This window comes from Pristiophorus japonicus, chromosome 19 (genome assembly GCF_044704955.1).
Source record: "Pristiophorus japonicus isolate sPriJap1 chromosome 19, sPriJap1.hap1, whole genome shotgun sequence".
Taxonomy (NCBI): Eukaryota; Metazoa; Chordata; class Chondrichthyes; family Pristiophoridae; genus Pristiophorus; species Pristiophorus japonicus.
The window spans coordinates 26,223,034-26,247,613 of NC_091995.1; the positions used below are offsets into that span (position 1 = coordinate 26,223,034).

The 24,580-nt window shown below is 46.5% G+C and overlaps 1 protein-coding gene across 6 annotated transcripts; it reads right to left on the reverse strand.

The window, feature by feature from the left end:
• Window positions 1-3,673: 3,673 nt before the first annotated feature.
• On the reverse strand, window positions 3,674-23,775 carry LOC139230395 (zinc-binding protein A33-like). 6 transcript variants are annotated; one of them, XM_070862224.1, is made up of 7 exons: window positions 23,704-23,775; window positions 20,995-21,450; window positions 18,608-18,703; window positions 15,687-15,920; window positions 10,003-10,025; window positions 8,938-9,053; window positions 3,674-5,245 (listed from the first exon to the last, which is right to left on the reverse strand). In XM_070862224.1, exons 2-7 carry the CDS (start codon window positions 21,406-21,408, stop codon window positions 4,701-4,703), a joined length of 1,428 nt encoding a protein of 475 aa, XP_070718325.1. In that variant the 5' UTR covers window positions 21,409-21,450; window positions 23,704-23,775; the 3' UTR covers window positions 3,674-4,700. The 6 variants fall into 6 exon arrangements, with proteins under 6 accessions (XP_070718325.1, XP_070718327.1, XP_070718326.1 ...); XM_070862226.1 differs by having other exon boundaries at window positions 23,707-23,770; XM_070862225.1 differs by having other exon boundaries at window positions 23,700-23,760.
• Between the last annotated feature and the right edge of the window lie 805 nt (window positions 23,776-24,580).

The following is a 24,580-nucleotide window of genomic DNA, read 5'->3' on the forward strand; positions in this document are numbered from 1 at the left end:
TCGTTTTTTAAAATCAAAGCCACCGCATCAGCTATCACCATATCCTCCATTCTTGCCTTTCAACAATTGGTTAGTAAGATCAATCAAGCAACTGTTCTTGGTCATAAAATTGACCCTGAGGAGACCTCGTTATCTGGTAACCGCAAGCATGAATTTCGGTACACCTTCCCTCACCCCAAACTGAATACCTATGTTTTTAGAGAGGAAAGCCTCCACTTCATGTCCCACAAAATGACTTGCCTGAATTGAGCACGCTCTTCTTTGGGATTTCCTGGTACAGAGCTGACACAACAGCACCAATATCTCAAGGCATTACATATTGACGACTTCCTACCAACGCCTTGATACATGGTCTGCCATGGTTATCAACTTGGAGCGGTGCCAGGACCACCTCCGAGACCTGTATGTCAGGAACGGTGCCGTAGTGGTTATGTTACTTGACTAGTAATCCAGAGGCCTGGACTAATGATCTGGAAACGAGAGTTCAAATCCCACCATGGCAGCTGGGGAATTTAAATTCAGTTAGTTCAATAAATCTTGGATAATCTAATACCAGTAATGGTGACCATGAAACTATCTGATTGTCATGAAAACACATCTGGTTCACTAATGTCCTTTAGGGAAGGAATTATATAGGATATACAGCACAGAAACAGACCGTTCGCCCTAACCAGTCCATGCCAGTGTTTATGCTCCACTCAAGCCTTCTCCCGTCTTACTCTATCAGTATAATCCTCTATTCCATTCTTCATGTGCTTATCTAACCACCCCTTAAATGCATCTATACTAGTTGCTTCAACCACTGCCTGGGGTAGCGAGTGCCACATTCTCACCACGCTCTGGGTAAAGATATTTCTTTTGAATTCCCTATTTGATTTCTTGGTGACTATCTTATATTGATGGCCTCTAGTTAAGCTGTTCTCTGTATCTAAACATTTCATAATTTTAAAGACCTCTATCAGGTCACCCCTCACTCAGCCATATCTTTTCAAGAAAACAGAATCCCAGCCTGTTCATCCTTTCCCAAAGGGTATACCATCATATTTCTGATAACATCCTTGTAAATCTTCCCTGCACCTTCTCCAGTGCCTCTATATCCTTTTTATAATATGGTGACCAGAAATCTGCCATCCTTATCCGGTCAGGCCTATATGTGATTTCAGACCCACAGCAATTTGGTTGACTCTTAACTGCCCTCTTGTATTGTTGTATTCAAGGCAACAGCTCACCCCCATCCTCTCGGGGGCAATTAGGGATGGGCAATAAATGCTGGGCTTGCAAGCGACACCCATTTCCCAGGAATTATCTTTTTCAAAATCCTCTGGTTATCAACCCACCTGCCAGTGAAACTAATGTCTCCTTATTTACTCTTATCAAAAGCCTTCATAGGGTCATCACCCATAAGCCAGGTTTCTGTCAATGCCAGTATGTCCACGGATTCTCCAATGAGGGCACTCTTCATGAATTGGAGACCAATATAGTGTGGGTTGATAATTTGCTGGCAGGAATTGGGCGTGGGGTAGTGAAAGAGGAAAGCACCCCTAGAACAAGACTGTCGTATGAGGAGAGATTGGACCAACTAGGCCTGTTTTCACTAGAGGGGATCTCATTGAAAACGTATAAAATTCTGACTGGGGAAGATGTTTCCCCTAGCTGGGGAGTCTAGAACAAGGGGTCACAGTCTCAGGATATGAGGTAGGAAATTTAGGACTGAGATGAGGAGAAATTTTTTCACTCAGAGGGTGGTGAACCTGTGTAATTACCACAGAAGGCTGTGGAGGCCAAGTCACTGAATATATTTAAGAAGGAGATAGATAGATGTCTAGAAACATAAGAACGTAATAGGAACAAGAGTAGGCCATACGACCCCTCGAGCCTGCTTCGCCATTCAATAAGATCATGGCTGATCTGATCATGGACTCAGCTCCACTTCCCCGCCTGCTCCCCATAACCCCTTATCATTTAAGAAACTGCCTATTTCTGTCTTAAATTTATTCAATGTCCCAGTTTCCACAGCTCTGAGGCAGCGAATTCCACAGATTTACAACCCTCAGAAGAAATTTCTCATCTGTTTTAAATGGGTGGCCCCTTATTCTAAGATCATGCCCTCTAGTTCTAGTCTCCCCCATCAGTGGAAACATCCTCTTTGCATCCACCTTGTCAAGCCCCCTCAATCTTATACGTTTCGATAAGATCACCTCTCATTCTTCTGAATTCCAACATAGTCAACCTTTCCTCATAAGTCAATCCCCAGAATCAACCGAGTGAACCTTCTCTGAACTGCTTCCAAAGCAAGTATATCCTTTCGTAAATATGGAAACCAAAACTGCACGCAGTATTCCAGGTGTGGCCTCACCAATTCCTTATATAGCTGTAAGACTTTCCTGCTTTTATACTCCATCCCCTTTGCAATAAAGGCCAAGATACCATTGGCCTTCCTGATCACTTGCTGTACCTGCATACTATCCTTTTGTGCTTCATGCACAAGTACCCCCAGGTTACACTGTATTGCGGCACTTTGCAATCTTTCTCCATTTAAGTAATAACTTGCTCTTTGATTTTTTTCTGCCAACATTATACTCTATCTGCCAAATTTTTGCCCACTCACTTAGCCTGTGTCCTTTTGCAGATTTTTTGTGCCCTCCTCACACATTGCTTTTCCTCCAATCCTTGTATCGTCAGCAAACTTGGCTACTTTACACTTAGTCCCTTCTTCCAAGTCGTTAATATAGATTGTAAATAGTTGGGGTCCCAGCACTGATCCCTGCGGCACCCCACTAGTTATTGGTTGCCAACCAGAGAATGAACCATTTATCCCCACTCTCTGTTTTCTGTTAGTTAGCCAATCCTCTATCCATGCTAATAGATTACCTCCAACCCCGTGAACTTTTAACTTGTGCAGTAACCTTTTATGTGGCACCTTGTCAAATGCCTTCTGGAAGACCAAATGCACCACATCCACTAGTTCCCCGTTATTCACCCCGTTCGTTACATCCTCAAAGAATTCCAGCAAATTTGTCAAACATGACTGCTCCTTCATAAATCCATGCTGACTCTGCCTGACCGAATTTTGCTTTTCCAAATGTCCTGCTGCTTCTTTAATAATGGACTCCAACATTTTCCCAACCACAGATGTGTTAGGCTAACTGGTCTATAGTTGCCTGCTTTTTGTCTGCCTCTTTTTAAATAGGGGCATTACATTTGCAGTTTTCCAACAAAAGGCATCAATGGGTATGGGGGAGAAAGGAATATGGTGTTGAGATAGAGAATCAACCATGATCATATTGAATGTGCAGATTTGAAGGGCCAAATGGCCTCCCCTACTGCTCCTATTTTCTATGCTTTCAGCAAGGGGTGGTGTAGTCGGCATTCCTGCTCTGGGAGGGTCAGTGCTGAGATGCCATGACGGAAGAATGCCAAGAGGCAGAATTGGCAGGAGAAAATGCTGAGGGGCAGCATCACAATCGAGGAAGGGTGAAGAGAGCTGGGAAAGGGGCATTGCCCAATGGGATGAAGAGGAGAAAGCAGAGACGGCTGAAAAGGAAAAGTGGGAGCAAAGTGGGGGGGGGAGGAGAGATGGGTTGTCAGATTAGCAGCCACCATACAGACACAAAACAGACAGAGGGAAACCTTAAATCACATTCGATAGGAGAACTTTATTTAACATTACAAAGAAACCCTTCAAATCTGCAAGGAGCAGACACTGATCATGTGTTTATTACAATAGCAGCTTGGACTGTACATCTGTTCAGAGTGCGTTTTAACTTTCTCCTCGCACCATTGTTAAAAAGTCTCTGAGCTGCCTCAGTTTGCCCCACCCAGTATCCATCTGGCGAGTCTGCTAAACAACAACTTGCAATTATAAAGTGCCTTTAAGGTAGTAAAATGTCCAAAAGCGCTTCACAGCAGTGATATCAATCGAAATAATTCCTCTGCTCGGTCTTGCTGATTTAGGTTCGCACCACACAATTCTAAACATAGGATTGGCAGTCCACCAATCGCAATGAAAGCTGCTCAAAGGGGTATGTTGCTGCCTCCATCCTGTCTTTACCCAGTCCAGGGCTGAGTCATGTCATCCTTGTGTGATACGACACCTTGCGTCATTTCCCATCTGTCGCGACAATCAATATTTTCACAACGCAGGAAGGAAAAATAACATGAAAACCGCTTTGCAAAGTTTGCAGCACAAATTTTCTCTCACCCCGAAGCGACCATGCTTGAACAACTGAGCAGCTTTCAGGCAGAATGGGTCAATTCAGGACCCCAAATCCATCCATTACCTACAGTCGTCACAGCCGCTTGAAGAAAACTGGGGAGATACTGAATTGTTTCTGACTGTTTTGCACTCGAGACTCAAGTTAATGTGTCTCGCTCGTACCACCCAATGTAACTACCTGAACATGGAGGCGGCAGTGTTGTGGCACAGCACAGGTTGGCACCAGTACCCAGTGGTGAGTCCCAATCCTAAACACAGGGATGCCCCTTCTGGGGAGTTTGGGGTAATAAAGTGGTGGGAGAGTCGCCCTGCAACTGACTGAGGCATCTCCTCGGTTTTGGTTATATAGAGAGGCTGGAGGCTCTGTTCAGGAAGATACTTGGTGGAGGAAAGTGGGTGAAAACAACATTTCGACAAGGACGTCCCCTTTAAGAAGCACCATCACAAGGTCCTCCCCTCACCCCCGCCCCAAGGCAAAATAATTTTAGCATCCCATCTGATTACACAGCCTCAGTGGCACTGATTTGCCATCCTTCTTGTTGTGAGGGTTGAAGAGGGGGTACAGCTTCTCCGTGAACTTATCCTGCAAGGTATAGATACAACACAGGTTGTCAGCATCGTAGAAGGACAGCCGCCCCTCCTCGTAATTGAGGTAGACGCGGATGGCCCGTGGATTGCGGCGGAGAGGGAGGGTGCTGGCGCCAGGCGTCTTGGTGTTGACCAGGTGTCCGTTGAGCAGTTCCATGACCCAGTAGCCGTCCTGCGGCGTCAGCTGTTTAGTGATTAGGCGGTCGGCAGACGCCTTGGCCACCCCGACGAGACAGGCGTTGTTGCTGCCCAGCTCCACGTCCCAGTAGTGTTGCCCCGACAGGAAGCCGCTGCTGGCCAGGACGCAGAGCCAGTGGTTGAAGCGATGGGGCACAAACGAGTTCTCCCGCCGCTTTTCGCCATCAATCACGCTGGTCAGGTCCTCTGACAGGACGAGTCGTGGGTGCGCTGTCTTAGGGTCCAGCTTCAGAAACTCCTGGACTGGAAGACACAGAGAAAGAAAGACTTATATTTAGATAGAGCCATTCACGGCCATCGGACATCTCAAAGCGCTTTGCAGCCAGTGAATTTTTTATGATCACTGTTGTAATGTGGGAAACGTGACAGCCAATTTACGCACAGCAATCTCCCGCAAACAGCAATGTGATAATGACCAGATAATCTGTTTTTGTAATGGAGATTGAGGGATAAATATTGGCCAGGACACCAGGGATAACGCCCCTGCTCTTCTTCATACTAGCGCCATGGGATCTGACACTGAAGTGTCAGCCTAGATTTATGTGCTCTAGTCTCGAGTGGGATTTGAACCCACAACCTTCTGACTCAGAGACGAGTGTGCTATCCACTGAGTCACAGTTGACATCCTCAATTATTAGAGGCACTCACCTTCCATTATTACAGAGCTCACTCACTGTGTGTGTGTGTGTAAAACACTGGGACACACACCCTCTGTGTCCATTACTACAGTGCTCAGTGTGTGTGTGTGACACTGGAAAACGCACCAGCCGATTTCCCACGAACAACAATGTAATAATGAACTGATGTTCTGTTTTTCAGTTGGTTGCGGGACAAATATTGACCCAGACATCAGGGAAAACTCCCCTGCTCTCCTTCGCAAGGGGTACTTTTACGTCCACCTGAGAGAGCAGATTTAACGTGTTATCTTAAAGATGGCACCTCCGACAGTGCAGCACTCCCTCAGCACTGCATTGGAAGTGTCAGCCTAGATTTTGTCCTCAAGTCTCTTGAGTCGAACTTGAACCCACGACCTTTTGACTCATAGAATCTCAAATTTACAGCGTAAAAGGAGGCCATTTCGGCCCATCGTGTCCACGTCGGCAGACCAAGAGCTATCCAGCCTAATCCCATTTTCCAGCTCTTGGTCCATAGCCTGCACTTTAAGTGCACATCCAAGTATTTTTTAAATGTTTAAATAAAGGTTTCTGCCTCTACCACCCTTTCAGGCAGTGAGTTCCAGATCTTCACTACCCTCTGGGTGAACAATTTTCCCATATATCACCTCTAAATTACTTTAAATCTATGTCCCCTGGTTGTTGACCCCTCTGTCAAGAGAAACTGGTTCTTCCTATCTATTCTATCCAAGCCCCTCATAATTTTATACACCTCAATCAGGTCTCCCCTCAGCCTCCTCTGTTCCAAAGAAAACAGACGCAGAATCTCCAATCCTTTCTCATAGCCAAAAATTCTCCAATCCAGGCAACATTCTTGTAAATCTCCTCTGCACCCTTTTCAGTGCAATCACATATTTCCTGTAATGTGGTGACCAGCACGGCACACTGTACTCCAGCTACGGCCTAACCAGTGTTTTTTTTTTCAGTTCAAGCATAACCTCCTTGGTCTTGTATTCCATGCCTCAACTTATAAATGCAAGTATTCAATATGCCTTCTTAACCACCTTATCCACCTGGTTTATCTTTAGGGATCTGTGGACTTGCACTCCAAGGTCCCTTTGTTCCTCTACACTTTTCAGTGTTGTACTATTTAATGTGTATTCCATTGCCTTGTTAGACCTCCCCAACTGCATTACCTCACACTTACCCAGATTGAATTCCATTTGCCACTGTTCTGCCCACCTGACCAGTATATTGGTATCTTCCTGCAATCCGCAATTTTCTTCATCATCAACCACACAGCCTATTTTAGGGTCGTCTGCAAACTTCTTAATCATACCCCCCAACATTCAAGTCCAAGTCATTGATATATAGCACAAAAAGCAAGGGACCCCACTGAATTCCACCTTCCAGTCACAAGAACACCCATCAGCCATTACCCTTTGCTTCCTGCCTCGGAGCCAATTTTGGATCCAACTTGCCACTTTGCCATGGATCCCATAGACTTTTACTTTCGTGACCAGTCTACCATGTGGACCTTATCAAAAGCCTTGCTAAAATCCATATACACTACATCATATGCACTGTCCTCATCGACCCTCCTGGTTACCTTCTCAAAAAATTTCATCAAGTCAGTCAGACACAACCTTCCCTTAACAAATCCATGCTGACTGTTCTTGATTAATTCATGTCTTTACAAATGAAGATTTATCCTGTCCCTCAGGATTTTTTCGAATAATTTTCCCACCACTGAGGTTAGGCTGACTAGACTGTAATTACACGGTCTATCCCTTTCGCCCTTTTTAAACAAAGGTACAACATTAGCAGTCCTCTGGCACCACACCTGTAGCCAGAGAGGACTGGAAAATGATGGTCAGAGCCTCTGCTATTTGCTCTTTTGCTTCTCCCTTAACAGCCTGGGGTACATTTCATCCGGGCCTGGGGATTTATCCACTTTCAAAGCTGCTAACCTCCTCTCTCTCTATGTTTATCTCGTCTAATATTTCACACTCCTCCTCCCTCCCCAATGTCTGCAACGCCCCTCTCTTTTGTGAAAACCAATGCAAAGTATTCATTAAGAATCAAGTCTTTTTTGTCTCCACACACACATTTCCTTTGTGGTCTCTAATAGGCCCCACTCTTTCCCTAGTTATCCTCTTGCTCTTAATGAATTTATAAAACATCTTTGGGTTTTCCCCGTTTTTGCTTGCCAACATTATTTCATGCTCTCTCTTTACTTTCCTGATATATTTTTTAATTGCATCCCGCACTTCTTATACTCCTAGAGTCTCTGCATTATTGAGTTCTCAGAATCTGTCATAAGTTTCCCTTTTTTTCCCTTTATCGTAACCTGGATGTCCCTCTAGATTTGTTAGCCCCACCCTTTTTTTTTAAAAAAGGGAACATACTTGCTCTGTATCTGCAGGATCTCCTCCGTGAATGCCTCCCACTGCTCTGACACTGATGTACCGTCAAGTAATCATTTCCAGTCCATCTTGGCCAAATCCCATCTCAGCAAAAATCAGCTTTACCCCAATTGAGAACTTTTTTTCCTGGTCCAACTTTGTCCTTTTCCATAACTACACTAAATCTTACTGAATGATGATCACTAGCACCAAAATGCTCTCCCAGTGATACCCCCTTCCACCTGCCCCTCTTCATTCCCCAAAACCAAGTCCAAAACTGCCCCCTCCCTTGTTGAGCTTGTTACATTCTGGCTAAAGAAATTCTCCTGAATACATTTTAGGAATTCCGCACCCTCTGCACCATTCATACTGCTTTTTTCCCCAATTATTAGGGTAGTTGAAATCCCCCACTGTTACAGCTCTATAGTTTTTGCACTTCGCAGTAATTTGCCCATATGTTTGTTCATCTATCTCCCCTCTGACTGTTTTGAGGGTCTATAGTACACTCCCAGTCGTGTGCTCGACCTTTTTTTGTTCTTCTATTCAACCCCGATGGTGTCGTTTGATGACTCCTCTAACATATCATCCCTTCTCACAGCTGTAATTGTCTCTTTCATTAATACTGTGACACCCCCCCCCTCCTTTTTTACCTCCCTCTCTATCCCGTCTGAAACCCCTGTAACCAGGAATGTTGAGCTGCCATACCTGTCCTTCTTATAGCCATTACTGAGACATGGCTAAAATATCATTTTGCCAAGTGTCTATCTGTGCTCTCAGCTCGTCTGCCTTATTTCCTATACTCCTTGCATTGAAGTATATCTCAACACAGAGGTGAGAATGCTGCCCACTGAGCCACAGCTCACTATAATCACTGGGTAACAAATTCAGTTGCAGCTCGCCCCCTGCACGCATGTACCTGGCACAAAGGCATTAAGCTCATCCCAGATCTTAATGTAGCGGAAAGGCGTGATGATGGAGTCGGTACGGAGCTCAGTGGGAACATCCGCTGGTTTGGCGTGCACCTGTTTACACCTGGAATGGAGAACTGGAGTAAGATCAAGAGTAAAGTAATGACAAACTCAGTGCTTTACAAAAACAAAATCCTCCAAATTACTACGCTGCTCAAGCTGAGGACTCCTGATGGGTAAGGTTCCCCAGGGACGGGCAACCCTCTGGCCCCATGCCCAAGTGGCCGCTCTTTAGGTGTAAGTTTTAGACGGTGAAATGTTGGCAGGCTGCCTGGCTAAGAGGATCAGACCAGGCCTGAAGCTGTCTTTATTCATAAGAAAAAGGACTAGTGCCTTTCACATCTTCAGGACACAGCCAAAAGCACCAATTTTTCTTAAGTGTAGTCACTGCTGTGATGTGCGAAATGCGGCCGCCAATTTGCGCACAGTAAGATCCCACAAACATCAGTGAGATCATGACGAGGTAATCTGTTTTTAGGTTTTGGTTGAGGGATAAATATTATAGAACTCTGCTGCTCTTCTTCAAAATAGTGCCATGGGATCTTTTACGTCCATCGGAGAAGGCAGAGGGGGCATCGGTTTATCGTCTCATCCAAAGAACGGCACCTCCGACAGGGCAGAGATTTTGTGCTCAAGTCTCTGGAGTCGGACCTGAACCCACAACCTTCTGACTGGGAGGCCAGAGTACCAACTGAGCCAAGGCTCACACCATGCGTGCTTCCTGGCCAGCGACCAGGAGTGGGAATCCAGATTGGTCAATCCCCTCCCTGACTCACAGGTACTCAGGCCAACCGCATCACTGGGGTCACGACCCCACCCAACTCGGCACAGATCGGGGATTGAACCCGGGAGTGTCACGAGCTGTGGCTCAGGGTTGTGAATTTATCCAGTCGAGCCACCAATGGGAACTCAGGAGCATCATGGGCTGCGTGGCTCAGGGCTGTGAATTTATCCAATGGAGCCACCAAAGGGAACTCAGGAGCACATGTTCAGAAGGAATTTAAGACACGTACCTGTCCAGCAGCAGCTTGATATCCTAGAGAAGGAAAAAAAACAAGTTATAATCGCCACAATTTGATGATGATCAAAAATAAAATAAATTATCTCCATTGAGAGTATATTAATGAGTTAAAAGAAAAGAAAGAGTTGCATTTATATCCACCTTTCACGACCACCGGATGTCTCAAAGCGCTTTACAGCCAATGAAGTATCTTTTTGGAGTGCAGTCACTGTTGTAATTTGGGAAACACGGGCAGGCAATTGGCGCACAGCAAGCTATGTGATAATGAACAGATAATCTGTTTTTGTTATGTTGGTTGAGAGATAAATATTAGCCAGGACACCCCTGCTCTTTGAAATAGTGTCATAGGATCTTTTACGTCCACCTGAGATTCAAGTCCTGGAGTGGGACTTGAACCCACGACCTTCTGACTCAGGCGAGTGTGCTACCCACTGAGCCACAGCTGACATTCAACAAGGGCCATGCAGTGCAATCTCCACTAACCATACGCAGTAGACTTACAGCACAGAATGCGGTTTCTTCATCCAATGCACAGGCTCTCTTAGTGCCATTCCCCAAGCCTCTCGCTGTACCCTTTTGATTTCTGATCAGCACTTCAGTGCAGTACTGAGGGAGTGTTGCGCTGTCGGAGGTGCTATCTTTCAAGTGAGACGTTAAACCGACCCTGCCGTCTCAGCTAAAGATCCCATGTTACTATTTCGAAGAAGAGCATGGCCGTTCTCCCCAGTGTCCCTGTCAATATTTAGCCCTCAACCAGTTATCACTAAAATAACGAATTATCTGGTCATTTATCACATTGCTGTTTGTTGGACGCTGCTGTGTGCAAACTTGCAGACGCTTATCCCTATATTACAACAGTGAGTACACTTCAAAAATACCTTGGTGCTTTTTAAAGCACTTTGAGGCATCCTGAGGTTGTGAAAGGCGCTATATAATTGCAAAACATTTTTTTTCCCTGATCTTTTTCAAATATTTACCCACTTTTCCCCCTTTAAAAGCTATTAAGAATTCTGCTTCCACCACTGTTTCTGATAGAGCATTCTCTATCCTGATAACCCTCTGCATAAAAAATAAATGATCCTAATCTTTCTGCGTTTGTTTTTGGCGATGTACCTCATTACCAATGTTCCCTGCAATTTCTTTTTCGTGCGTGGTCCCTTTAACGGGCTGCACAGCCCATTCAAATTTTCAAGTCTGCAGAGTTAGGTCCATTGAAAGGTCGGTAAGTGGCCTGTGTGGGAGCTCCAGACCGCTGTGCGGCCACGCAGCTTAGCGGGAACATTGCTAGTTATCTTTTTAGTTACCGACTCACCAACCAACAACAACTGGCAATGATACAGCGTCTTTAATGTAGAAGAAAACATCTAATAGGCACTTCAGAGCGGTGAAAGGAAAAGATAGACCACCTAGACAAACAAGGCTATTAGGAGGGTTGGCCAAAAACGCTCTCGAAGAGGTGGTCTTTAAGGAGGGTCTTAAGGGAGGCGAGGGAGCTGGAGAGTGCAAGGGGTTTAGGGAGGGAATTCCAGAGCATGGGGCATAGGCGACTGAAGGCACGGCCACCAGTGGTGGGGGTAAAGAGCTGCACACGAGGCCAGAGTCAGAGAATTCTGGGCAGGCGGCGGGGTGGAGGCGTTATAGGACTGGAGAAGATTACAGACATAAAGCATAGGATCACATAGTATATTCAGCACAGAAACAGGCCATTCGGCCCAATCAGTCCATGCCGGTGTTTATGCTCCACTCGAGCCTCCTCCCGTCTTTCTTCACCTAAATCTATCAACATAACCCTCTATTCCCTTCTCCCTCATATGCTTGTCTAGCCTCTCCTTAAATGCATCGATACTATTTGCTTCAACCACTGCCACTGGTCGCCAGTTCCACATTCTCACCACTCTTTGGGTAAAGAATTTTCTTCTGAATTCCCTATTGGATTTCTTGGTGACTATTTTATTTTGATGGCCTCTAGTTATGCTGTTCCCCACAAGTGGAAACATCCTCTCTCTATCTACTATCAAAACCTTTCATAATTTTAAAAGACCTCTATTAGGGTGAAGCGATATGGGGGTCTCTGGAGTGGGACTTGAACCCACAACCTTGTGACTCAGAGGTGAGAATATTACCCACTGAGCCACAACTGACAAGGCAGCAGAAGGTGAATCTCATCGATGTGATGAGTTCAGAGATTGCATAAGGGGAGATGGGAAAGAAACTGGAGAGACACAGCTTCAGGTCTGGAGCAGTGGGGAGGTCGGGAAGAGGCTTGGGTTAGTGGGAAAGGGGAAAGCTGGGGGAAAGCTGCAGAGGCAGCTGAATGGATAAAGTCAACCTTAAGTGACAAATAAATCCTTGCCATTGCTGAAGGCGAGGGTTGAGGGAGCAGGGGAGGGTGGGGGGTTTATGGAGATAGTTGATTGTGGAGAAAGGATGTGATTTGTGTGTTGCAGCAACTGGAGCAAAACACTGCTTGGGATTGTTCTGTGCAGGCTGCTAACTGGCCCCATGCACACAACACAGTGGGAAGAGGCCCTCGTTCCTATACATCGTCACATGCCGAATTTAGCAACAGTCTGAAACTCACAGAGCACATGTGGCCGGCAGGTCTCGGGGGAGAGAAGAGGTCTGGTGAAAGATCTCACTGCAAAATGGCGAACTAATTTCTGCTTGCTTTAAAAAAAATCATACATTTTATTCCGCTGTCATCTTGTGCATCAGCTGAGGACAAGGCCTCCCCCAATTAGTCACACATAATGAATGGCATGGACAGGGTAATGGCTGACTGTCGGGGAGTTACAGGGCAGTAACTTGATCGACCAGCTCTGGTGATACCTTAAACCAAAAGAGCAAACCGAGAGCCTTTTCCCTGCGAGTCAATAATGCAGAGACAGTAACTGAAAGATGATCGCAAACCAGAGGGACACAAGACAGAATAGGGGCAGTCACTGAATGACTATTTCAGAACTCACCCATACATCCATAAACATAAACACACAGAGAATAGGGACACTAATTGAAATTATGATCTCACACATACACACACACACAAAATAGGGACAGTGATTGAATCACTGAAGACAATCGAGGGATATGAATTTGGGGCGGGAAAGTGGAGTTGAGGTGGAAGATTAGCCATGATCTTATTGAATGTCGTAGCAGGCTTGAAGGGCCGAATGGCCTACTCATGCTCCTATTTGTTATATTATGTCAATCCGAGACCCCTCTCACTCGCACAGAAGTGACTGAATGACTACCCCAGACCTCACCCATACATACACAACCCCTCAGCCACACACAGCCTGTGCCCTATGCACGCAACAAGTATATATATATGTATGGCACTATTACCGCCGTAAAACATCTCGCACACACGGGTTAGTACAGAGCTTGTCGAGCTGGCTAGGCAGCAAGGAGATGAATGACCAGTGAATCTACGTGTTTTTCTGGTTATATTTTGTAGAGGAACATTGACCAAGGTACCTGAAGAACCTAAAAGGCATGGACCCACAATACATTGCGGGTAATTCTAACCTAACTTGCCAGGTGGGAATCCCCGTCCGAAATTAATCTCCACTGACTTCAATGGAGTGTAAAATCAGTCAGTATCCCGAAGGGCGGGTTAGGTTAAAATTGCTCTCAATGTATAATTTGGAACAGATTGGCAATTTCATTCTGGGAAGCCATAAGGAAGGCCGATGTGGGAACTGGAAATAGCACTGGGCTGCAGAAAGGGGAGCCCTTCCGAGGTCAGGGCTGAAGCAGATTACTGGGCCGGGGAGAGGAAGGTGTATGATGCAGCTGGCCAGCGCTTTGTCCCAGACCAGTGACACCAACCCCATGCCTCGCAGTGACATATTCACCTCAGGTGTCAGCCGTGACTCAGTGGCTAGCACTCTCACCTTTGAGTCATAAGGTTGTGGGTTCCAGCTCCACTCCAGAGACTTGAGCACATAATCTAGGCTGAGACTCCAGTGCAGTACTGAGGGAGTGCTGCACTGTCTGAGGTGCCGTCTTTTGGATGAGACGTTAAACCGATGCCCCAGCTACTCCCTCAGATGGACGCAAGAGATCCCATGGTACTATTCAAAGAGGAGCTGTCCCCAGTGTCCTGGCCGATATTTATCTTCCAACCACATCTGGTCATTATCACATTGCTGCTTGTGAGACCTTGCTGTGCGCCACATTTCCCACATTGCAACAGTAGCTACACTTCAAAAGTACCTCATTGGCTGTGAAGCGTTTTGGCACATCACGAGGTCGGGAAAGATGCGATATAAATGCAAGCTCTTTCTTTTCCCAACCAGCAAAAAATCCCTCAAAGCCCAACAGACACCGAGCAAGAACAGAGGCGGAAGAGGAGCGGGAACATAAGAAATAGGAGCAGGAGTCAGCCATTTGGCCCCTCGAGCCTGCTCCATCATTTAATACGATCATGGCTGATCTGTATTCCTAACCACATCCACCTGCCTTGGCTCCGTATTTCTTTATATCCTTGTCTCAGATTTAAAATTACTTGAGCTAGCAACTACTGCTGATCTAATCATGGACTCAGTTCCACTTCCCTTCCCACTCCCCATAACTCTTTTCTCCCTTATCGCTCAAAAATCTGTCTATCTCTGCCTTAAATATATTCAATGACCCAGCCTCCACAGCTCTCTGGGGCAGAGAATTCCATAGATTTACAATCCTCCCTGCGAGAGTGCTGCCCACTGAGCCCCAGCTGATACTCATCTCAGTTTTAAATGGGCAGCCCCTTATTCCAAGACTATGTCCCCAAGTTTTAGTTTCCCCTATGAGTGGCAATATTCTCTCTGCATCCACCTTGTTGAGCCGCCTCATTATCTTATAAGTTTCAATAAGATCACCTCTCATTCTTCTGAACTCTAATGTGTATAGGCCCAACCTATCCTCATAAGGCAATCCCCTCATCTCCGGAATCAACCTAGTGAACCTTCTCTGAATAGCCTCAAATCCAAGTATATCCTTCCTTAAATACGGAGACCAAAACTGCATGCAGTACTCTAGGTGTGGCCTCACCAATACCCTGTACAGGTGTTGCAGGACTTCTCTGCTTTTATACTCCATCCCCCTTGCAATAAAGACCAACATTCAATTTGCCTTCCTGATTATTTGCTGTACCTGCATAATAACTTTTTGTGTTTCATGCACAAGGACCCCCAGATCTTTGTATTGCAGTTGCAATTTTTCTCCATTTAAATTAAAATTTGCTTTTCTATTACTTCTGCCAAAGTGGATAACCTCACATTTTCCCACATTATACTCCATTTGACAAATTTTTGCCCACTCACTTAGCCTGTCTATATCCCTTTGCAGATTTTTTGTGTCCTCACAATTTGCTTTCCCACCCATCTTTGTATCATTGGTAAACTTGGCTACATTACACTCGGCCCCTTCATCCAAGTCATTAATGGAGATTGTAAATAGCTGAGGACCTAGCACTGATCCCTGCGGCACCCCACTAGTTACTGTTTGCCCACCGGAAAATGACCCATTTATCCCGACTCTCTGTTTACTGTTAATTAGCTAATCCTCTATCCATGCTAATATATTACCCCCAACCCCATAAGCTTTTATCTTGTGCAGTAACCTCTTATGCGGCACCTTATCGAATACACCACATCCACAGATTCCCCCTTATCCACCCTGCCTGCTTCTTACCTGAAGCAGCTCTGGGGGCTCCTTGAAACTCAGCTGCACCTGCACATCCAGGATGGCACGCTCCATCATGGCGCTCTCCTCACAGATCTTCGTCAGATTGTCTTGCAAGGGCTGAATGGTCCTGCACACTTCCTCCTCAATCTTCGACTCCAGCTCTTGTTTCTTGGCATCTAGAAATTGATAGATGGCCACCAGTTCGGCCTCAACCTGTTCCTTCAGCATTTTGCCCTGTTCCTGCATGAAAATAATGACCCAGTGGTGTTACGTTGCAGAAATGTTGACCCTCGCCCTCCAACTTTCCCCCTCCCTTCTCACCCCTCCTCACTGAAAGGCATTCATTCCTGTCTGGGATTATGGTTCCATGAGAACTGGCCACTCTATTGGAACCCTGCTCAGGTGGCCACATGTAACCCAATGGCAGTCAATGTTGGCAGGATATTCGACCCCGGAGACCATCGCAATCAAGCCCAACCTCTTCCTGACGAACTGCCAAATAAATTAAATAAATAAAAAGTATATATTTATCTATGCATCTCCTGTAGTTGGCAATGGTCCTGCAGCCATCCACCTTCTCAATAATACGGAGGTGAATTTTCTTATCTTGGAATCATTACCAATAAAAATACAAACTAATCCCACCGACCATCAATGCTATCAATTAATGAGGTGCAGGATTGCAAGTTTCTCATTTATTTATACCTGCAAGTAACATATAACGTGGCCTATAGTGTCCTATTACCCAAGAAAGTGTGAAAACCTTGCCGAATTAGTCAATAAAAAGGTTAAAAAGATCTGGTTGAAGGAGGCCATGCTTGGTTGACTGATTGAGAAAGACCATTTCCTGAAGGGTTCCAGGGTTCCCCTTCAGTGCCCCAACTGAAGCCCATTCTCTGTGTTGAGGGCTCTGTGCAAAGAGCAGCTTGGTGCCGACCATAAATGTGTCGTCATTAGTTTGAACCTGTGCCCCAAGATCTTGCCGCCAAAGTTTAGTTTGAAGTAGTGTACAGGATATACCTTTTCCATACGATGTCACCGCTCACTCAGTCGCTTCCTTTCAAGGCTGAAGCGAGATTACAAAAGGATGAATCCCACCCGAAAGGTTAACCTACTTATCTCAGGTCAGACACTAATGGACGTGCGATGTACTTCCTGCATTATTGCGCATGGGAACAAAGAGCCATCCAGCCAACTCAAAAAACATAGCCTATTTTAATCTGTCTCTCATACCCACTGGAATTTGCTGTCTCCATTTGCTATTTTCATTTCAGACTTTGTGTGTTCACGAAATGTGGTGTCCCGAATTGGACACAACACCCCAGCTGGGGCCTAACCAGTCATTTAGCATAACATAGGAACTGAGGAACAGGAGGAGGCAATTCAGCCACTCAAACCTGTTCCTCCATTCAATGAGATCATGGCTAACCTGTATTCCTAACTACACCCCCCCTGCCTTAGCTCCATATCTCTTTATACCCTTGTCCCAGATTTAAAATTAATTGAGCTAGCAAGTACTGTTTTTTGTGGGAGAAAGTTCCACACTTCTACCACCCTTTGCGTGAAGAAGTGTTTCAGAACTTCTCTCCTGAATGGCCTGGCCCTGATTTTGTTACATTCCATTTTCCTAAAGTCACGCACCAGCGGAAAAATGTTTCTCTCCATCTACCCTATCAAATCATTTCAAAATCTTAAATACCTCAATCAATTCACCCCTTAAACTTCTATATTCCAGGCAATGCCAGCCGAGTTTTTGTGACCTTGCCTCATAATCTAGCCCTTGGAGCCCTAGCAACATTCTGGTGAATTTGCGCTGCACTCTTATCAAGGCCAATATATCCTTTCAGAACTGTACATTTAACTTCAGATGTGGTCTAACCAGGGCTTGGTATAACTAGCAAAACTTCCTCCTCTTTATATTCTAGCTCTCTAGATGTAATGGCCAACATTCCATTAGCATTTCCGATTAGTCTTTTGGACCTGAATATCACATTTTAGTGATCTGTGTACATGGATCCATAAATCTCTTTGGACTTCCACTGTTCCTGGCATTCCATCATTTAAATAATACCCGCATTTTTCGTCCAAAATGGATAATGGCCTTGCTTTTCATAGAATCATAGAATGGTTACAGCACTGAAGGAGGCCGTTCAGCCCGTTATGGCTCTCTGCAAGAGCACTTCAGCTAGTCCCACTCCTCCTGCCCTTTCCCCGTAGCCCTGCAAGTGTTTTTCCTTCAGGTATTTATTCAATTTCCTTCTAAAAGCAGTGATTGAGTCTGCCTCAATCACTCTTTCAGGCAGTGCATTCCAGATCCTAACCACTCGCTGCGTAAAAATTTTTCCTTAATGTCGCCTTTGGTTCTTCTACCAATCACCTTAAATCTGTGTCCTCTGGTTCGCAACCCCAGTTTCTCTCCATCTACTCTGTCCAGACCCCTCATGATTTTGAGCACCTCTATCAAATCTCTTCTCAATCTTCTCTGCTCCAAGGAGAACAACTCCAGCTTCTCCAGTCTATTCATGTAACTGAAGCCCCTCATCCCTGGAATCACTTGTAAATCTTTTCTGCACCCTCTCTAAGGCCTTCACAGCCTTCCTAAAGTACGGTGCCCAGAATTGGACACAATAATCTAGTTGAGGACGAACAGTGTTCTATAAATATTTGTACTCTACGGTTCTATTTATAAAGCCCAGGATCCCGTATGTTTACCTTCTCAACATGTCCTGCCACCTTCAAAGAGTTGTGGATATTAGGAGTCTTGTGCATTAAGTAGTTGCCGAACTGCTTTAAGGATGCAACATTTGAAGGAGCAGTGTTGCTGCACTGGAATATTTGGGTCCACTCCAAAAATGTAGCTCAAAACATCCTTTACCTAGCAAGCCAAAGGCCAGACACAGCCACGTGTGCAAGGATATGACTCTCACCTTTATTTTACAAATCTTGGCCTCTTCCTCACTTTGACTTTCACAGGCCTGTTCCTTCTGGGACTGCAGGAAGTCTATGGCTTGTTCCAATTTTTCCTGCAGGAGAAACATTCAGCAAGCTGTGTAAGGATAGCTTCGTCTGGATTATTCAACATAATAAGCTAGTTGGCATTACACAGTGCGACGTCCGAAATCCGGAAAACTCAGGACCGAGCCCGTTCCGGGTATTTCCGGATTTCGGAACATCTTTGCCTGGAACGAGGTAGGTGGAGTCAGGGGTCGGGCGGCTGGGGTTAATGGGGGTGGAAGGTGAGGTCGGGCTGCCGAGGTAAGAGTGGGGGTGGGGGGAGGTCGATCTTCTGAGGGCCGAGGTGAGGTCAGGCCGCCGAGGTCCGGATTTCGGAACATTTTTCGGTTTCCGGACGACCCAGCCACGGATCAGCCCGGTGTCCGGATTCCGTAACATCCCGAATTTCGGAACTCCAGATTTCGGACGCTCAACCTGTATATAAAAACACGGCAAAAGCTGGAAACAGGTTAGAGCAGCCTTTGTGGGGAAAGAGAAACAGAGTTAACGTTTCAGGTCGATGACCTTTCGTCGGAACAGTTCTGCTGAAAGGTCGTCGACCTGAAACGTTACTTACGCTCACAGAGGAACAGAGTTAAGGGAAGATGACCGAAGTGGAAAGTGGGCCAAAGGCGGGTATATGGAGTTAGGACACAGACCAGCCATGATCTCATTGAACTACAGAACAGGCTCGAGCGGCTAAATGGCTTACTCCTGTTGCTATGTATTCATGAAGTGGGAGAGAGATGTGTCTAGGCAAAGAGATTTCGGGAAAGAATTCCAGAGGCAGAATTTGGTGGTTCAATGGTGGAACAGAGGTGGAGGAAGCACACAGCAGACTAGAGTGGGAAGAGCAAAGAACATAAGAAATAGGAGCAGGCTATTTGGCCCTTCGAGCCTGTTCCGCCATACAATAAGATCATGGCTGATCTTCTACCTCAACTCCACTATCTTCATTTCCCTGGATTCCCTGAAAATCCAAAAATCTATCGCTCTCTGTCTTGAATAAACTCTTGAAAAGGCCACGAGGCAGACCCAGAACAAGATGGGATGATGATATAAAAGTGCTCCTTAACACTCTCTACCGATGATGCACAAGTGAGAGCCCACAACCGCAATGGTTGGAAGAAGCCGGTAGCAGCACTCTCCACTTATGGATAAGCCCTTAGATAACAAATGATCCCAATGGTATCTCATGCACCAACCTACACAAGCCACAACACATGCAGAACTCTGTGCCCTTCACAAAGTCCCGTTGCCCCTGTCCACATCGGCCTCCCTCATTTTTTCTCCAGTATGTAAACTTCAACGGCCTCGTTCTTGCCCTGAAATCCACCCCATGGCCTTGCTCCACCCAACCACCATTCTTCTCCGACCGAGCATAGGATGGTGCATATTCTCAAGAGTTTAGAAGAATGAGAGTTGATCTCACTGAAACATACAAAATTCTTACTGGGCTTGACAGGGTAGATGCAGGGGGGATGTTTCCCCGGCTGGGGAGTCTAGACCCAGGCATCACAGTCTCAGAATAAGGGGTTGCCCATTTAGGACTGAGATGAGGAGAAATTTCTTCACTCAGAGGGTGGTGAATCTTTGAAATTCTCTACCCCAGAGGGCTGTGGAGGCTCAATCGTTGAGTATATTCAAGACAGAGAGCGATAGATTTTTGGATATTAGGGGAATGAAGGGATATGGCGACAATGCGGAAAAGTGGAATTGAGGTAGAAGATCAGCCATGGACTTACTGAACGGCAGAGCAGGCTTGAGGTCAAATAACCTACTCCTGCTCCTAATTCTTATGTTAACTCTCTCTATATCGACACCACTCTCCCTGCCCCTCCTCTACCCCCACGCCACTCTCCCTGTACATCTATACCTCCTCTACCCCCACGCCACTCTCCCTGTACATCTATACCCCCTCTCCCTGCCCCTCTGTACATCTATACCCTCTCCCTGCCCCTCTGTACATCTATACCCCCTCTCCCTGCCCCTCTGTACATCTATACCCCTCTCTCCCTGCCCCTCTGTACATCTATACCCCCTCTCCCTGCCCCTCTGTACATCTATACCCCCTCTCCCTGCCCCTCTGTACATCTATACCCCCTCTCCCTGCCCCAATATATCTATCCCCCTCTCCCTGCCCCAATATATCTATGCTCCTCTCCCTGTCCCTACATATCTATGCCCTTTCCCAGTGCCCCTATATAACCCACAGCCCTCCCCCTGTATAATCCACCCCCCATACCCAGGCCCCTCTACGCCCCGCATCCTGTAAAGGCCACACCCCTCCCTGACCCCTGTATATTGACACCACTCTCACCCTGTAGAGGACGGCAGCCTCCTCGATGGGGATGAAGCTGTGGCCCCGGTGCTCGCTGGCGCACGAGCACACCACACAGATGGCCTCCCGGCAGTCCAGGCAAAAGAGCTTATGCCGCTCCTCGTGTCGCTGGCAGTAGAAGGCGGGGTGTCCCTGGCGGGGCTGCAGGTTCAGCTCCCTCACCCCCTCCACGATGTTGGCCAGCATGCGGTTGGGCTTCAGCTTCTTCTCGCGGAACTCCTTCCTGCACTCGGGGCAGGAGTAGAAGGCGTTCCCCTGCTCCCAGCTCCGGGAGATGCAGAGCCGGCAGAAGTTGTGCTCACACTCCAGTGCCACCGGCTCCTGGAAGAAATCCAGGCAGATGGAGCAGGTCACTTCATTAAAGAGTCGGCTGAGGTGCTGACCCGTCGCCATTCTCAAACCAATTTGGATAGAACGTCCTTCCCAAATATTCACCTTAAAAATAATTATACATATAAAAAAAAATACATCCTCATCACAACTGACCTTTCCATTCACCTTCATTTCTGATTAACTGAAATTAATACGCATTTTTTTTTAAAATGTATTCATTCATTGGATGTGGGTGTCGCTGGTAAGGCCAGCTTTTATTGTCCATCCCTAATTGCCCTCGAGAAGGTGGTGGTGAGTCGCCTTTCAAATCTCTGCAGTCCGTGTGCTGCTTATTGTTTTTCGTCGCGATTTGTTATAACGGAGTGGCTTGCTAGGCCATTTCAGAGGAACAGTTAAGAGTCAACTAGATTGCTGTACGTCTGGAGTTACATATAGGCCAGACCGGGCAAGGACGGCAGATTTCCTTTCCTAAAGGACATTAGTAAATCAGATGGGTTTTTGTGCCAATCTGGTAGTTTCATGGTTACCATGACTGATACGTTTTTTTAAATTCCAGATTTATTTAATTAACTGAATTTAAATTCCCCATCTGCTGTGGTGGGACTTGAACTCACTTCTCTGGATCATTAGTCTAGGCCTCTGCATTACTTGACCAGTAACATAACCACTATGCTACTGCTCCCGGTACAGGTATATACATCCAGCACTTTGTGCCGTGGCTCAGTGGGTCACACTATTGAGCCCAAGTCAGAAAGTTGAAGACCCACTTCAGACTCTTGAATACACAAATTTAGTCTGACACTCCAATCCAATACTGAGGGAGCACTGCACTGTCAGAGGTGCCATCTTTCGAATGAGATGTCAGACCAACGTCCCTGCCTGCACTCTCAGGTGGACGTAAAAGATCTCAAGGCACTATTTTTTGAAGAGGAGCAGGGAAGCTCTTGCTGATGTCCAGGCCAATATTTATCCCTAAATCAACATCACTAAAAACAGATTATCTGGTCATTACCTCATTGCTGTTTATGGGAGCTTGCTGTGTACAAATTGGCTGCTGCATTTCGAAAATGACAACAATGGCTATAATTTAAATACTTAATTAGCTGTAATGCACGCACTCTGGAAGATCCAGAGGTGGTAAAAAGCACTACATAAATGCAAGTTCTTCCCTTAAGCAAGCTGGCAGCATAGCAAGAGGCAATTGGGCCCATCATGTCTTTGCGAGAGCAATCCGAATTAAATCACTCTGCCCCACAATCCAAATCTAATCCCACTGCCCCATTCTCTCCCCATCGTCATGTATCTTTCTCTGCTTCAAATATATTTATCCAATTTACAAAGCATTCTATGCAACAACAACCTTCGATGTAAGTACATTTCAGCTACCCTCTCAACAATTTTAAATTGCAGATGCTTTGTCACCAACATGCTACAGGAGAACGTTTCCTTATTCATTGTCAAAACCCTTCAATGTTAAAAACATTTAAGTCTCATCTTGGCCTTCCCCTCTCCAGTGAAAACAGTAATATCTCCAGTGTCCACTTATAACTATGGTTTCCTACAAGATATTGAATATACAAAATTTGTTGAATTATTAAATACGCCCACATACAATTCTAATTATTTCATTTATTTATAAATTTTATATGAAATACACCAAGTTCTGATGAAAGGTCATCGACCTGAAACGTTAACGCTGTTTCTCTCTCGACAACTGCTGCCCTGACCTGCTGCGTGTTTCCAGCATTCTCTGCTTTTATTACAAAGTATTTGTGACAGCTCAACATTTCTGCGGGGTTGCGGGGCTTCAAAGCAACCTTGATTTTCCAGATTTGGCCCTTGCTTTGGGGCTGGGCCCTGGCCCACAAGATCACCTTTCTCAGCACTGCTCTGGACTCTGTGTTTCAAACAGCTGCTGTTGAAAGCGACATTTTACGCAATTTCTGCCACAAGTAATTAAAAAGTCCCTCAGGCTTTCAATGTGTTGCCCTCCCCCCCCATGCAGTTTGCAGAACGTGTCTGCAAATCAGCAGCTTCATGCAAGAACACAGTTCCTGGGCGCACATACTCTCCACACACAACTTTACAAACAAATTCAAAGTTTCTCAATTTAAAACTCTGGAATCTCCTGGGATGTGCATTTACATCAATGTAGCACAGCTTCTGTCTGTTTCTTGAAAGCCACACGCGCCATGCTCACAACACTCTACAAACTACAGGGAAAGTTGCTTTCACTTTCATTTCCCACTTTAACCCAATGACGTTCACGGCTTCAGTATCTAACTAAGTGGGCGAGCTGCTCCGCAGCACAGGGCTATTTTTTAAAACAAACTTTTAAAAGTTACTCTTACTTACAACCTTCTTTCATTCGCTGCCGCAATGTTTCCCTCCTGCTCTGTCTGGAAGTGACGAAACCTCCCCCCCCTGGGATTGTGGGCTACACACACTGCAGTACCGACCCCGCCGCTAAAGGGGCCACGGCGCTGTAGTACTGACCCCCGCTGCTAAAGGGGCCACGGCGCTGCAGTACCGACCCCCGCCGCTAAAGGGGTCACGGCGCTGTAGTACCGACCCCCGCCGCTAAAGGGGTCACGAAGCTGTAGTACCGACCCCCGCCGCTAAAGGAATCACGAAGCTGTAGTACCGACCCCCGCCGCTAAAGGGGTCACGGCGCTGCAATACCGACCCGCCGCTAAAGGGGCCACGGCACTGTAATACCGACCCCCGCCGCTAAAGGGGTCACGGCGCTGCAGTACCGACCCCCGTCACTAAAGGGGCCACGGCGCTGCAGTACCGACCCACGTCACTAAAGGGGCCACGGCGCTGCAGTACCGACTCGCCGCTAAAGGGGTTAAGGCACTGTAATACCAACCCCCGCCGCTAAAGGGGTCACGGCGCTGCAGTACCGACCCGCCACTAAAGGGGTCACGGCGCTGCAGTACCGACCCCTGTCACTAAAGGGGCCACGGCGTTGCAGTACCGACCCCCGTCACTAAAGGGGCCACGGCGCTGCAGTACCGACCCGCCGCTAAAGGGGCCACGGCGATGCAGTACCGATCCCCGTCACTAAAGGGGCCACGGCGCTGCAGTACCGACCCCCGTCACTAAAGGGGCCACGGCGCTGCAGTACCGACCCGCCGCTAAAGGGGCCACGACGCTGTAATACCGACCCCCGCCGCTAAAGGGGCCACGGCGCTGCAGTACCAATCCCTGTCACCAGGGACGCCATGGC

Excerpts from the sequence above, each read along its gene's own strand:
- LOC139230395 (XM_070862224.1), bottom strand. The coding sequence starts at position 21,408 with ATGGCGACGGGTCAGCACCTCAGCCGACTCTTTAATGAAGTGACCTGC. Across the intron at positions 10,026-15,686 it reads AGCCCCCAGAGCTGCTTCAG|GATATCAAGCTGCTGCTGGA; the intron begins GTAAGAAGCAGG and ends TTCCTTCTCTAG. Across the intron at positions 9,054-10,002 it reads ATCAAGCTGCTGCTGGACAG|GTGTAAACAGGTGCACGCCA; the intron begins GTACGTGTCTTA and ends TCTCCATTCCAG.